Genomic DNA, 14,174 nt, shown 5'->3' on the forward strand with positions numbered 1-14,174 from the left:
GTTGTATGTGGAATAAAAGTAGCAAATAGTACAGAGGTGTATCTCATGTGTTTACTGTTGCACGTCATCTGTGTCCTCATGTTTAGCCTGCCGCGGCCGTTGGTTGGAGGAGCCGCAATAGTTTGGAAAGGAAGGAAGCAGTAAGGTCAGTTTCCATTCTGGGTTTTCAGCATTAATAAAGAAACCTGCAACAAGGTGAGTAATGTTTGAGGTCCAAAAGAAATCAACACAGAGAAATTTTTACAGTGCTTTTCTACTCTACCTGAACATTCAAAGCGCTCTATACAGGTTGCCTCATTCACACCTGTTCATAGAAGCCCTTTTTCTGTGCTTTCTATCTAACATTCACACACATTCATACTCTGATGAATGCATCAGAGAGTGACTTGGGGTTAATGTCTTGCCCAAGGACAGTTAGCATGCACTCTGGAGCAGCCAGGGATCGACCCAAAAACCATCTGATTAGTAGATGACCTGCTCCACCTCCTGAGCCACAGCCACCCCTTTCAGAGGTAAAGAATGATTTAGAAAGTAAGTACAGTAATTTTTTGAGGTGATTTGATTAAAAAAAAATCATTTTTGCTTCTAATTACATAATTAAGGTGTAATTACATCTTCCAACAAATTGATACATAAACGTATCATTTATCTACTAAAAATACATAGGAGCTGGCGTCATGTTGTGGAAGCTGCCATCTTGCCCCACCATCATACACTGGCTGAGATGGGCATCGCTGCGCCGCCTTTTCATGTTTTATGTAAGTGGATTTATACATTACTTTGAATTTAAAGATGTCAAATAGCTCTTTCACACTACATATGACTATTTCACATTTGTACATGTATATTTTGGTGATCTCTTTCTCAGTATGTTTTTCTTCTTATGGAAATAAGCTAATTTTAAACCAGTTAATGTTAGGCTCCAGTGTCCTAAGAAATCACACCTTTCCCCTGATAAACAAATTGATTGGATTCTCTCATTGTGTGGGAATTGATTATCAATTACAACTTCAATGAGCCACTTCAAAGAAAGTTTCACCCGCGTGGGCAGCAACAGAAAGTCCAGATGTGGAAACAGAAGGTTTCCACATTAAAATATCGATATTTGAATCATTTTGGGGTAAATTGTAGTTTTTCATTAACAGGAACACAGTGGAAAGAAACTATCATTCAGATTGTCTACATTGGAAAGAACTACTCCCTCTTCCGCCTTTTATAGTCATGTGTGAAATACGGCTGTATAAATGTGTGGCAGCCTGTGGCGTGCGCACTCACAACAATGGCTGAGCGTAACTGGAGTCATGTTTTACATCCACAAACAGCCCAGACGTGGTTTGCGATACATGTGGCAAGAAAGTGAGGTGTTGTGGCAACACCACTAACCTTGTCAAACACCTCAAAGTAAATCATATCACAGAATATGACGAGCTTATGTTGAGGCAAACTGAAGAGGAGGAGAAGGACGGGTGCTGCTAGGGTGAGACAGACGTCTCTCAGGGAGTCCTTTAGTGCTGCAGGCAGGCAAGGTGTTCACATAGTGCACAACTTCAGGTTTTTGATTTCTATATGATGAATTCTGCATTATTAAGTGATAAGAACAAGTAATCTGATGTCCTGTAATGATTATGACGCTATAATTTGAGATACAATAAAAGAGTAAAGTTTTTGTACAAAGTATCGGAGCAGTATCGTCGATACCACCCTGAATTTTACTTGGTATGGGATCGGAAAGGAAATCAGTGGTATCACACATCACTAGTGATCAAATGTCAGGCCAAGCTGGAACTGATTCCTGTCTTCTGTAACTTCTACAACACTGTCCAATAGAGACACATGAATGAACTGCAGCGTCATTAAAAACACTGATGATCTTTATTTAAAAATGTAATACATTTACATCTGAATAAACTTTTAGGCATTACGCTGACGGAGGGATGGATGGACCATGAATGCTTTCTCATCCTTCTTGTCATGCACCATGGAAGTGTCTGAGGGGCTTTTCCACTTGGAATGGGGATACTGTGTCCACACTTCAGAGGTGGAGTTTCCAGCATCTCACCTGGGCCTCATCTGCAAACAATCAGCAGGAGGGCTTCTTAAACCAGCGCTGCCTGCTACTCCTCGCCAGTTTGTTCTGCCATCTCCAGTGGTAACTAGGCTTCCCCTCTGCTCCAGTTCTGGCGTGCTCCTTCCCTGTGTTTAACCTTGTTTTCCCTGTGTTTAGGTCTCCTCTGCCAACGTACTCATCCTACCCTCAAACTCCCTTACCCGTCCAGCAACTTCTTCTCCCTCTGTTGCAGAATTCCCGTTGGATTGTTCCCATCAGGAGCCAGGTGTTCAGTCTCTCGATAGCTTTTCCTCTGGTTCCTGCTGTCTGCTGACACTCCTAGCTCGAGCCACGTTCTCCATTCCCTCTCTTTAAACAAAGTCTTATAAATAGTTTAACCATGTGCATTGAATCTGCATTTGGGTCTAAGCTTTCTATGCAGGGAAGAAATCATCACAGTGACATCTATTTAATTTTCAATTCAATTTTATTTAAAGAGCGCCAAATGACAGCAACAGTCACCTGAAGGCGCTTTATATTGTAAGATATACTTACAAAGAAAACCCCAACAATCATATGACCCCCTATGAGCAAGCACTTTGGCGACAGTGGGAAGGAAAAACTCCCTTTTAACAGGAAGAAACCTCCAGCAGAACCAGGCTCAGGGAGGGGCGGCCATCTGCTGCGACCGGTTGGGGAGGGGCAAGGAAAATAGTATAAAGACATGGAACAGAGACAGAGGTTAATAACAAGTACCATTCAGTGCAGAGAGGTCTATTAAACATAGTGGGTGAAGAAGAAACACCCAGTGCATCATGGGAATCCCCCGGCAGCCTAATGCTGGGCATACACTGTGCGATTTTTGGCCCATTTTGAGCCGATTTTTCAGTCGTGCGATCGTTTTGGGGATCGTCCCGAGTTTGGCCTTGATCAAACTTCTCACCCCTGCGAGTCAATCCTACAGTTTGATCAGGAGCCGAATAACGCGACTGAAAAATCGCAGCACAGTGTATGCCCAGCTTATTGCAGCATAGAGGATTCAGGATCACCTGAGTAGGCCATCAGATTACTGAAAGGATACTGAAAAAACCCGTCGAAGTAGTCTTAGTCTTCATTGCTGCTGGTCGACTCAATTGAACACCTCTGAAGTTTGCACACAGGCAAGTATTCCTCTTCTTGCTCAAAATCCTCTCGGGAACGCTTCCTCGAGCCTCCAGTTTCGTGTTCAAGCTCTTCGTGCGCATCTTCAAATACTTCAGAGTCATCATCGCTCCATCTCATTCTTTTGTTTGCTCCTAAATCTTCTTCATCCCTCTCTCTAGACCTCTTCCTGGAAACACCTGGCTGAGGGTCCTCTTCTGGGATGTACTGGCGAACATCCATGCGGCCTTCAAATGCCTCCTCATTTTCAATGCCACCAACATTGAAAATGATCACAACCACAGCATCCCCGTGCTGTTCATCGTTGTCACCATTGGCATTATTGTCCCTCACATGAATATTTTGAACATCGTCGTCGTCGTCATCGTCATCGTCATCGTTGCCGTCGCCGTCGCCGCCGTCATTGTCGTCATCGTTGTCGTCATCGTCGTTGTCGTTGTCGTCGTCGTCGTCGTCGTCGTCATCGTCGTCATCGTCGTCGTCGTCGTCGTCATCGTCGTCGTCGTCATCGTCGTCATCGTCATCGTCATCGTCTTCCTCCCCGTAAAGGTAATTGTCATATTGTGCCAGTACTGAAGCTATTAGCTCATCTAGATAGCAACAATATTCATGGAGAGCGCGATACAGACGGTTCAGGAAGCCATTAGCAGGTTCCTGATCTCCATTTGCCAACATTCGTGGGTTAACCTGTTGGCCTGCAAGATCATTAAATCTTTTAATTAACATCCATAACTATCTGCTGAAAATCTGTTTTTCATCAATTTCAAGACTGAGTACATGTGCTTACCGTTTTGGTTATTTTGTGGTCCGTCTCCACTTGCACTCATTTTGACTACAAGGAACACAAAACAACAATGATCACTAAACCTCAACCCAGAATGTTCAGAGAATTTGCTTTTTTTGTGATGACTTTAGGCTGCGTCCAAACGTACACGGCTATGTTTGAAAACGGACGTTTTTCCTTTTTCGTTTAAAAAAAAATAATCCAGTCCACATGTGCAGTTTTGAAAAAATATCTCCTTCCACATCTAAACACTAAAAACAAAGTGAAACGCTGTCAAGAACACGCCAAATCTTAACCGTGTAGAAATGTTGGCCAATCAGAAGTCTAGAAGCCTGGGTGGGAAAACCTCATAAAACCTTACGTACTTCTGAGAAGTTTTTGTCTTTTTCTGGAAAAGCAGCTAATTTTGTGTTACTTTCACGTGCCTTCATCGTTTCAAATGTTAATAACTAAAGACAGACTCACAACTTTGGAATGGACTAAATGCATACAGCATACATAAATGTCATTTTTTTAAATTACATTTCTTCCAAACCGACGTCAGGATTTGGGTTGGGAGAGCGTCTGTGTTGAATGTAGAATCCACGTCTGATGTAAGCGTGTAAAAACTGCAGATACTAAGATTAACAGACACAGTATGTTGTCTACATCTGCCATTGTAGAAATTGATCTCACGTAAACAATAACGTGGCCACAGCGTGACTTCAACAGCGGCGCACACTTTTGACATTGCCTGAGTAAATGTCCGTTTTCCTCGTCCACACCTGAACACAAAAACGTCCTTTTTAAAAATCTCACCTTTCAGTGACTCAATCTGCTGTTTAGGTGTGGACGAAAGGCCCAAATGCAGAGACAAAGCTGCGCTTTCAAAAATAGCCGTGTACATGTGCACGTAGGCTCAGTTTCTCAGAAATTCTAATAGTTTGTTTGAGAACAAAACTTACGTCTTCTCTATTTTCCTAAATGAACAAAATAATCTGAGAAATAATCGTGTTAAAAAGAGCTTCTGTCACTCTAAGATATGATTAAGAACATTTTCTAATTTATGTATCATTTGTCAAATATTACATCAGCTGACAAATAGTTAAGTCTTCATTTGTTTTCCTGAATAATAGATCCACATCATCCTCTCTATGATGGAAAATATAGTCTAGTCTTGCACAATGTAAAGTACATAAATACTGTCCTGGCAAGCAGGGAAATCAGGCTTTATATATTTAAGTAAATGATCTTGAGTTTATAAACTGAAATTTGAGCTTACTTTAGTTCTTGGTAGATTACACAGCAGTTAATCCTCAGGGAAACGTCCAAATGTCACTAAATAGTGGTCTGCTTTCATTCGGTTGCAGTGTCTCTTCAGTTTTGTGTTCATATGCTGATGTTTTCATTCAAACATGCTTAAATGCTGTGATGTCACTTTAGCAGCAAAGACTGCGGAATGTGCAGAGATTCTTTTGACATCAAGTTGTTTGCTCAGATTTTGATATCTTTTAAATGGAGACAAAACAAAACGCTATGGCAACAAAACAACAAGCTGTTTCCAGTGCTTAATATTTAACATGTCTTTGTTATAAATTTGATTTGTACAAATCTGTGATGTTGATGTGCACAACGTGGGATTTAGACCTCGGAGGGTTAATCAACAAATCACGAAAAATTAGGTTTAAATTTCTGTTCATGACGGTGCAGATTTCTGACATTTTGTGTACTTGAAGCATTTAACAATTTGATTGTTTTCTAATAAAAACTGTGTGAAACTCAAGTTAGAACTGTGTTTGTAAATGAACCGTCCCATGTTGTGTAGCTTTCTGGATTTTATACTTATTGGGCTACATATTAATTTACTATACAGGCTATACAGTAGATAAAATCTAACCTCACATGTTTTATGTAACTAAAGTGTTTAATCATGTGGGCTACAGACAGTAATCAAGTTATGGACTATATTGATATGAAAAACATGCATACTTAGTGCATTTGAATCATTTTAACCATATGTAACCACCTGCATGTCATGGTCCTGGGACTTCTACCTGGTTTTTTGTGTGTCTTGTATTGTTGTTGTTTGATGTCAGCTTTAGGGTCCCTCGGTTGTTCTGTTAAGATGTTGCTTATTTGATTTCCCCTCGTGACTTTACCCCCTGTGTGCCCCCTCTGTGTATCTGCCAGCCCCCATGCCTCGTTTCTCCTCCTTGTGTTTTATTCCATGTTTTCCCAGCCCGCTATGTCTGTGTTCTCTTCCAATCTGGTCTGCGTCTCTGTGTGCTTCCTGTTTTACTTTGATAGTCTCCCGTCAGTGTTGTGTTACTCCTGCCGTGTCTCGTTATGATTATCAGTGTCGCCTGTGTTCCCCGTGTGCTCCCACTTCCCTCGTTAACCCTCTGTGTATTTGTGTCCACGTCTCCTACATTACCTACATAATAGAGCTATAATAAATGTTTGTTTGGGGTTTTTTTAAGTACAGAAATCAGCTGCTAAAATAATTGTTTTGACTTTTTGGGAATGCTTTACGGTCTGTTCTGTAGGAACGCTGAATTAATATATTGACTGTCTGGCCCCTTCTGGCTATTTAATAGTTGCTGAAGGAGATTTTGTTCATCCCCAGCTAATCTCATCCATATTTATATAAAATCTAGCATACTCCACACCACACAAAGTCAGAAGCCAGTTAAAATCTGTATGTGGTACCTGAGGCGGTGCTGCACTGACCAGTTGTTTCTGGCTATTTGCTGGTTCAGCCTGCCTATCACTGCAACTCTTGGCTCTTATTGGTCAGGCTGGTGTGTGTGTGTGTGTGTGTGTGTGTGTGTGTGTGTGTGTGTGCATTGTAAAGACTTGATTCCCACAGTCCAAGTCAGGGTTTTAAAATGCGTTGCTGTCTCCATCCAGCATCAAAGCTGCATTGAAATTTCCTTCAATGAAATTTTGGCTCAAAGAAAAACAGTGTTGTTACTGTCAATCTCCAGTTAAAATAAAAGTGTAATTAAACCAAACGAAAGTAATGTACTAATGCTGGTCAAGACATTACCTGTAGCTGAGTGACATTTCTGTTGGTGTCTGCAGTTTCCACTGGGGCTTAGTGTCTACTGCTACCCGACTGCACCACCATCCTCCACATTGCTATGCGTCCATTGGTGGTGCCAGCTGCTAGGATTTCTGAGTGTTGCAGAATTTTTAAAAAAGCAACGAGTTTTTTATTTTTAACCTATGCATTTGGAAACATTCAGGAATATGGTGATGGGAAAGAAAAAGGTGGTTTCCATGAAGTCTCCCTCTCGCATCCACCTTCCATACTGCCAAAGCTCCAGACTGTCAATAACAATAATAACAGTAATAGTTAACAGTTAATTTGCCTAGCACTTTCAAAACAGTTACAAAGTGTGTTAAAGAACACAATAAAATCTAAGTTAAAAACTCAAAAGAAAAGTTCAAAGAGTTAAAACACGAAACGGTTTGTTTTCTTTTTGCATTGAGCCAGGCTGCACGGACAGCTAAGAGTGTCTGATGTGCAGAATGCAGGCAGTGACTTGGTTCATAAAAAGTGACCAAATCTGTAACAAGGCTTGTACCCATGTATCGTATACCCAAAAGGTTGTGAGGAGGAGAATGATGATTTATTTCTTTGAATTTGTTATAAGTCTGGCAGCTGAGATTTAAATGAGCTGGAGGTGAAAGATGGACTTCTGGCTGAGATCCCAGTAGAAGGAATTACAATTATTCAAACACAATGAGATAAAAGGATTTAATGGGTGTGATAAATGTGGTTGCACTCACCTGTTCACGGCACCTGATGTTAATGAGCAGAAAGGTAGGGTGAGCATGAGGCGAAACCTTCTGTTGACTGCAGCTTGAGCGCAGCTTGAATCATTTTGATGCATCTTTTGGTTTATGTATACTTCTGCACTAAGTTATGCAATAGGCCAATGTTGAAATTTGGCATAGTAAATGGTGCAGTTATTTGTGCAGTCTGTGCATTTGTTTAATGGTTTGAGGCCGTGTGCCGATTTGTACAGTGGACAGTTGTATGTGGAATAAAAGTAGCAAATAGTACAGAGGTGTATCTCATGGGGCGATCGTGGCTCAAGAGTTGGGAGTTCGCCTTGTAATCGGAAGGTTGCCGGTTCGAGCCCCGGCTTGGACAGTCTCGGTCGTTGTGTCCTTGGGCAAGACACTTCACCCGTTGCCGCCTGGTGGTGGTCAGAGGGCCCGGTGGTGCCAGTGTCCGGCAGCCTTGCCTCTGTCAGTGCGCCCCAGGGTGGCTGTGGTTACATTGTAGCTTGCCATCACCAGTGTGTGAATGTGTGTGTGAATGGGTGGATGACAGGTTGTGTAAAGCGCTTTGGGGTCCTTAGGGACTAGAAAAGCGCTATACAAATACAGGCCATTTACCATTTACTGTTGATGAATGCATCAGAGAGTGACTTGGGGTTAATGTCTTGCCCAAGGACAGTTAGCATGCACTCTGGAGCAGCCAGGGATCGACCCAAAAACCATCTGATTAGTAGATGACCTGCTCCACCTCCTGAGCCACAGCCACCCCTTTCAGAGGTAAAGAATGATTTAGAAAGTAAGTACAGTAATTTTTTGAGGTGATTTGATTTAAAAAAAATCATTTTTGCTTCTAATTACATAATTAAGGTGTAATTACATCTTCCAACAAATTGATACATAAACGTATCATTTATCTACTAAAAATACATAGGAGCTGGCGTCATGTTGTGGAAGCTGCCATCTTGCCCCACCATCATACACTGGCTGAGATGGGCATCGCTGCGCCGCCTTTTCATGTTTTATGTAAGTGGATTTATACATTACTTTGAATTTAAAGATGTCAAATAGCTCTTTCACACTACATATGACTATTTCACATTTGTACATGTATATTTTGGTGATCTCTTTCTCAGTATGTTTTTCTTCTTATGGAAATAAGCTAATTTTAAACCAGTTAATGTTAGGCTCCAGTGTCCTAAAAAATCACACCTTTCCCCTGATAAACAAATTGATTGGATTCTCTCATTGTGTGGGAATTGATTATCAATTACAACTTCAATGAGCCACTTCAAAGAAAGTTTCACCCGCGTGGGCAGCAACAGAAAGTCCAGATGTGGAAACAGAAGGTTTCCACATTAAAATATCGATATTTGAATCATTTTGGGGTAAATTGTAGTTTTTCATTAACAGGAACACAGTGGAAAGAAACTATCATTCAGATTGTCTACATTGGAAAGAACTACTCCCTCTTCCGCCTTTTATAGTCATGTGTGAAATACGGCTGTATAAATGTGTGGCAGCCTGTGGCGTGCGCACTCACAACAATGGCTGAGCGTAACTGGAGTCATGTGCGCACGTATTTTACATCCACAAACAGCCCAGACGTGGTTTGCGATACATGTGGCAAGAAAGTGAGGTGTTGTGGCAACACCACTAACCTTGTCAAACACCTCAAAGTAAATCATATCACAGAATATGACGAGCTTATGTTGAGGCAAACTGAAGAGGAGGAGAAGGACGGGTGCTGCTAGGGTGAGACAGACGTCTCTCAGGGAGTCCTTTAGTGCTGCAGGCAGGCAAGGTGTTCACATAGTGCACAACTTCAGGTTTTTGATTTCTATATGATGAATTCTGCATTATTAAGTGATAAGAACAAGTAATCTGATGTCCTGTAATGATTATGACGCTATAATTTGAGATACAATAAAAGAGTAAAGTTTTTGTACAAAGTATCGGAGCAGTATCGTCGATACCACCCTGAATTTTACTTGGTATGGGATCGGAAAGGAAATCAGTGGTATCACACATCACTAGTGATCAAATGTCAGGCCAAGCTGGAACTGATTCCTGTCTTCTGTAACTTCTACAACACTGTCCAATAGAGACACATGAATGAACTGCAGCGTCATTAAAAACACTGATGATCTTTATTTAAAAATGTAATACATTTACATCTGAATAAACTTTTAGGCATTACGCTGACGGACGGATGGATGGACCATGAATGCTTTCTCATCCTTCTTGTCATGCACCATGGAAGTGTCTGAGGGGCTTTTCCACTTGGAATGGGGATACTGTGTCCACACTTCAGAGGTGGAGTTTCCAGCATCTCACCTGGGCCTCATCTGCAAACAATCAGCAGGAGGGCTTCTTAAACCAGCGCTGCCTGCTACTCCTCGCCAGTTTGTTCTGCCATCTCCAGTGGTAACTAGGCTTCCCCCCTGCTCCAGTTCTGGCGTGCTCCTTCCCTGTGTTTAACCTTGTTTTCCCTGTGTTTAGGTCTCCTCTGCCAACGTACTCATCCTACCCTCAAACTCCCTTACCCGTCCAGCAACTTCTTCTCCCTCTGTTGCAGAATTCCCGTTGGATTGTTCCCATCAGGAGCCAGGTGTTCAGTCTCTCGATAGCTTTTCCTCTGGTTCCTGCTGTCTGCTGACACTCCTAGCTCGAGCCACGTTCTCCATTCCCTCTCTTTAAACAAAGTCTTATAAATAGTTTAACCATGTGCATTGAATCTGCATTTGGGTCTAAGCTTTCTATGCAGGGAAGAAATCATCACAGTGACATCTATTTAATTTTCAATTCAATTTTATTTAAAGAGCGCCAAATGACAGCAACAGTCACCTGAAGGCGCTTTATATTGTAAGATATACTTACAAAGAAAACCCCAACAATCATATGACCCCCTATGAGCAAGCACTTTGGCGACAGTGGGAAGGAAAAACTCCCTTTTAACAGGAAGAAACCTCCAGCAGAACCAGGCTCAGGGAGGGGCGGCCATCTGCTGCGACCGGTTGGGGAGGGGCAAGGAAAATAGTATAAAGACATGGAACAGAGACAGAGGTTAATAACAAGTACCATTCAGTGCAGAGAGGTCTATTAAACATAGTGGGTGAAGAAGAAACACCCAGTGCATCATGGGAATCCCCCGGCAGCCTAATGCTGGGCATACACTGTGCGATTTTTGGCCCATTTTGAGCCGATTTTTCAGTCGTGCGATCGTTTTGGGGATCGTCCCGAGTTTGGCCTTGATCAAACTTCTCACCCCTGCGAGTCAATCCTACAGTTTGATCAGGAGCCGAATAACGCGACTGAAAAATCGCAGCACAGTGTATGCCCAGCTTATTGCAGCATAGAGGATTCAGGATCACCTGAGTAGGCCATCAGATTACTGAAAGGATACTGAAAAAACCCGTCGAAGTAGTCTTAGTCTTCATTGCTGCTGGTCGACTCAATTGAACACCTCTGAAGTTTGCACACAGGCAAGTATTCCTCTTCTTGCTCAAAATCCTCTCGGGAACGCTTCCTCGAGCCTCCAGTTTCGTGTTCAAGCTCTTCGTGCGCATCTTCAAATACTTCAGAGTCATCATCGCTCCATCTCATTCTTTTGTTTGCTCCTAAATCTTCTTCATCCCTCTCTCTAGACCTCTTCCTGGAAACACCTGGCTGAGGGTCCTCTTCTGGGATGTACTGGCGAACATCCATGCGGCCTTCAAATGCCTCCTCATTTTCAATGCCACCAACATTGAAAATGATCACAACCACAGCATCCCCGTGCTGTTCATCGTTGTCACCATTGGCATTATTGTCCCTCACATGAATATTTTGAACATCGTCGTCGTCGTCATCGTCATCGTTGCCGTCGCCGTCGCCGCCGTCATTGTCGTCATCGTTGTCGTCATCGTCGTTGTCGTTGTCGTCGTCGTCGTCGTCGTCGTCATCGTCGTCATCGTCGTCGTCGTCGTCGTCATCGTCGTCGTCGTCATCGTCGTCATCGTCATCGTCATCGTCTTCCTCCCCGTAAAGGTAATTGTCATATTGTGCCAGTACTGAAGCTATTAGCTCATCTAGATAGCAACAATATTCATGGAGAGCGCGATACAGACGGTTCAGGAAGCCATTAGCAGGTTCCTGATCTCCATTTGCCAACATTCGTGGGTTAACCTGTTGGCCTGCAAGATCATTAAATCTTTTAATTAACATCCATAACTATCTGCTGAAAATCTGTTTTTCATCAATTTCAAGACTGAGTACATGTGCTTACCGTTTTGGTTATTTTGTGGTCCGTCTCCACTTGCACTCATTTTGACTACAAGGAACACAAAACAACAATGATCACTAAACCTCAACCCAGAATGTTCAGAGAATTTGCTTTTTTTGTGATGACTTTAGGCTGCGTCCAAACGTACACGGCTATGTTTGAAAACGGACGTTTTTCCTTTTTCGTTTAAAAAAAAATAATCCAGTCCACATGTGCAGTTTTGAAAAAATATCTCCTTCCACATCTAAACACTAAAAACAAAGTGAAACGCTGTCAAGAACACGCCAAATCTTAACCGTGTAGAAATGTTGGCCAATCAGAAGTCTAGAAGCCTGGGTGGGAAAACCTCATAAAACCTTACGTACTTCTGAGAAGTTTTTGTCTTTTTCTGGAAAAGCAGCTAATTTTGTGTTACTTTCACGTGCCTTCATCGTTTCAAATGTTAATAACTAAAGACAGACTCACAACTTTGGAATGGACTAAATGCATACAGCATACATAAATGTCATTTTTTTAAATTACATTTCTTCCAAACCGACGTCAGGATTTGGGTTGGGAGAGCGTCTGTGTTGAATGTAGAATCCACGTCTGATGTAAGCGTGTAAAAACTGCAGATACTAAGATTAACAGACACAGTATGTTGTCTACATCTGCCATTGTAGAAATTGATCTCACGTAAACAATAACGTGGCCACAGCGTGACTTCAACAGCGGCGCACACTTTTGACATTGCCTGAGTAAATGTCCGTTTTCCTCGTCCACACCTGAACACAAAAACGTCCTTTTTAAAAATCTCACCTTTCAGTGACTCAATCTGCTGTTTAGGTGTGGACGAAAGGCCCAAATGCAGAGACAAAGCTGCGCTTTCAAAAATAGCCGTGTACATGTGCACGTAGGCTCAGTTTCTCAGAAATTCTAATAGTTTGTTTGAGAACAAAACTTACGTCTTCTCTATTTTCCTAAATGAACAAAATAATCTGAGAAATAATCGTGTTAAAAAGAGCTTCTGTCACTCTAAGATATGATTAAGAACATTTTCTAATTTATGTATCATTTGTCAAATATTACATCAGCTGACAAATAGTTAAGTCTTCATTTGTTTTCCTGAATAATAGATCCACATCATCCTCTCTATGATGGAAAATATAGTCTAGTCTTGCACAATGTAAAGTACATAAATACTGTCCTGGCAAGCAGGGAAATCAGGCTTTATATATTTAAGTAAATGATCTTGAGTTTATAAACTGAAATTTGAGCTTACTTTAGTTCTTGGTAGATTACACAGCAGTTAATCCTCAGGGAAACGTCCAAATGTCACTAAATAGTGGTCTGCTTTCATTCGGTTGCAGTGTCTCTTCAGTTTTGTGTTCATATGCTGATGTTTTCATTCAAACATGCTTAAATGCTGTGATGTCACTTTAGCAGCAAAGACTGCGGAATGTGCAGAGATTCTTTTGACATCAAGTTGTTTGCTCAGATTTTGATATCTTTTAAATGGAGACAAAACAAAACGCTATGGCAACAAAACAACAAGCTGTTTCCAGTGCTTAATATTTAACATGTCTTTGTTATAAATTTGATTTGTACAAATCTGTGATGTTGATGTGCACAACGTGGGATTTAGACCTCGGAGGGTTAATCAACAAATCACGAAAAATTAGGTTTAAATTTCTGTTCATGACGGTGCAGATTTCTGACATTTTGTGTACTTGAAGCATTTAACAATTTGATTGTTTTCTAATAAAAACTGTGTGAAACTCAAGTTAGAACTGTGTTTGTAAATGAACCGTCCCATGTTGTGTAGCTTTCTGGATTTTATACTTATTGGGCTACATATTAATTTACTATACAGGCTATACAGTAGATAAAATCTAACCTCACATGTTTTATGTAACTAAAGTGTTTAATCATGTGGGCTACAGACAGTAATCAAGTTATGGACTATATTGATATGAAAAACATGCATACTTAGTGCATTTGAATCATTTTAACCATATGTAACCACCTGCATGTCATGGTCCTGGGACTTCTACCTGGTTTTTTGTGTGTCTTGTATTGTTGTTGTTTGATGTCAGCTTTAGGGTCCCTCGGTTGTTCTGTTAAGATGTTGCTTATTTGATTTCCCCTCGTGACTTTACCCCCTGTGTGCC

The 14,174-nt window shown here is 41.5% G+C and overlaps 2 protein-coding genes and 1 long non-coding RNA gene across 3 annotated transcripts; 1 reads left to right on the top strand and 2 right to left on the bottom strand.

The window, feature by feature from the left end:
• Window positions 1-431: 431 nt before the first annotated feature.
• Window positions 432-2,003, top strand: LOC112431363 (uncharacterized). The gene is made up of 3 exons (XR_003022479.2): window positions 432-512; window positions 667-758; window positions 1,916-2,003. It is a non-coding gene; the product is annotated as an uncharacterized LOC112431363 (long non-coding RNA).
• Window positions 2,004-2,515: 512 nt separating this feature from the next.
• LOC112431360 (uncharacterized) lies at window positions 2,516-5,358 on the bottom strand. The gene is made up of 3 exons (XM_076887402.1): window positions 5,254-5,358; window positions 3,996-4,040; window positions 2,516-3,903 (listed from the first exon to the last, which is right to left on the bottom strand). Exons 2-3 carry the CDS (start codon window positions 4,033-4,035, stop codon window positions 3,152-3,154), a joined length of 792 nt encoding a protein of 263 aa, XP_076743517.1. The 5' UTR covers window positions 4,036-4,040; window positions 5,254-5,358; the 3' UTR covers window positions 2,516-3,151.
• Window positions 5,359-10,553: 5,195 nt separating this feature from the next.
• Window positions 10,554-13,420, bottom strand: LOC112431362 (uncharacterized). The gene is made up of 3 exons (XM_076887403.1): window positions 13,286-13,420; window positions 12,028-12,072; window positions 10,554-11,935 (listed from the first exon to the last, which is right to left on the bottom strand). Exons 2-3 carry the CDS (start codon window positions 12,065-12,067, stop codon window positions 11,190-11,192), a joined length of 786 nt encoding a protein of 261 aa, XP_076743518.1. The 5' UTR covers window positions 12,068-12,072; window positions 13,286-13,420; the 3' UTR covers window positions 10,554-11,189.
• Between the last annotated feature and the right edge of the window lie 754 nt (window positions 13,421-14,174).

This window comes from Maylandia zebra, linkage group LG8, assembly GCF_041146795.1.
Source record: "Maylandia zebra isolate NMK-2024a linkage group LG8, Mzebra_GT3a, whole genome shotgun sequence".
Classification (NCBI taxonomy): domain Eukaryota; kingdom Metazoa; phylum Chordata; class Actinopteri; order Cichliformes; family Cichlidae; genus Maylandia; species Maylandia zebra.

What these genes read in the sequence shown, in the direction of transcription:
- LOC112431360 (XM_076887402.1), bottom strand. Translation starts at nt 4,035, where the DNA reads ATGAGTGCAAGTGGAGACGGACCACAAAATAACCAAAACG. An exon ending in ACCACAAAATAACCAAAACG is followed by an intron (nt 3,904 to 3,995) that starts GTAAGCACATGT and finishes ATGATCTTGCAG; the next exon opens with GCCAACAGGTTAACCCACGA.
- LOC112431362 (XM_076887403.1), bottom strand. Translation starts at nt 12,067, where the DNA reads ATGAGTGCAAGTGGAGACGGACCACAAAATAACCAAAACG. An exon ending in ACCACAAAATAACCAAAACG is followed by an intron (nt 11,936 to 12,027) that starts GTAAGCACATGT and finishes ATGATCTTGCAG; the next exon opens with GCCAACAGGTTAACCCACGA.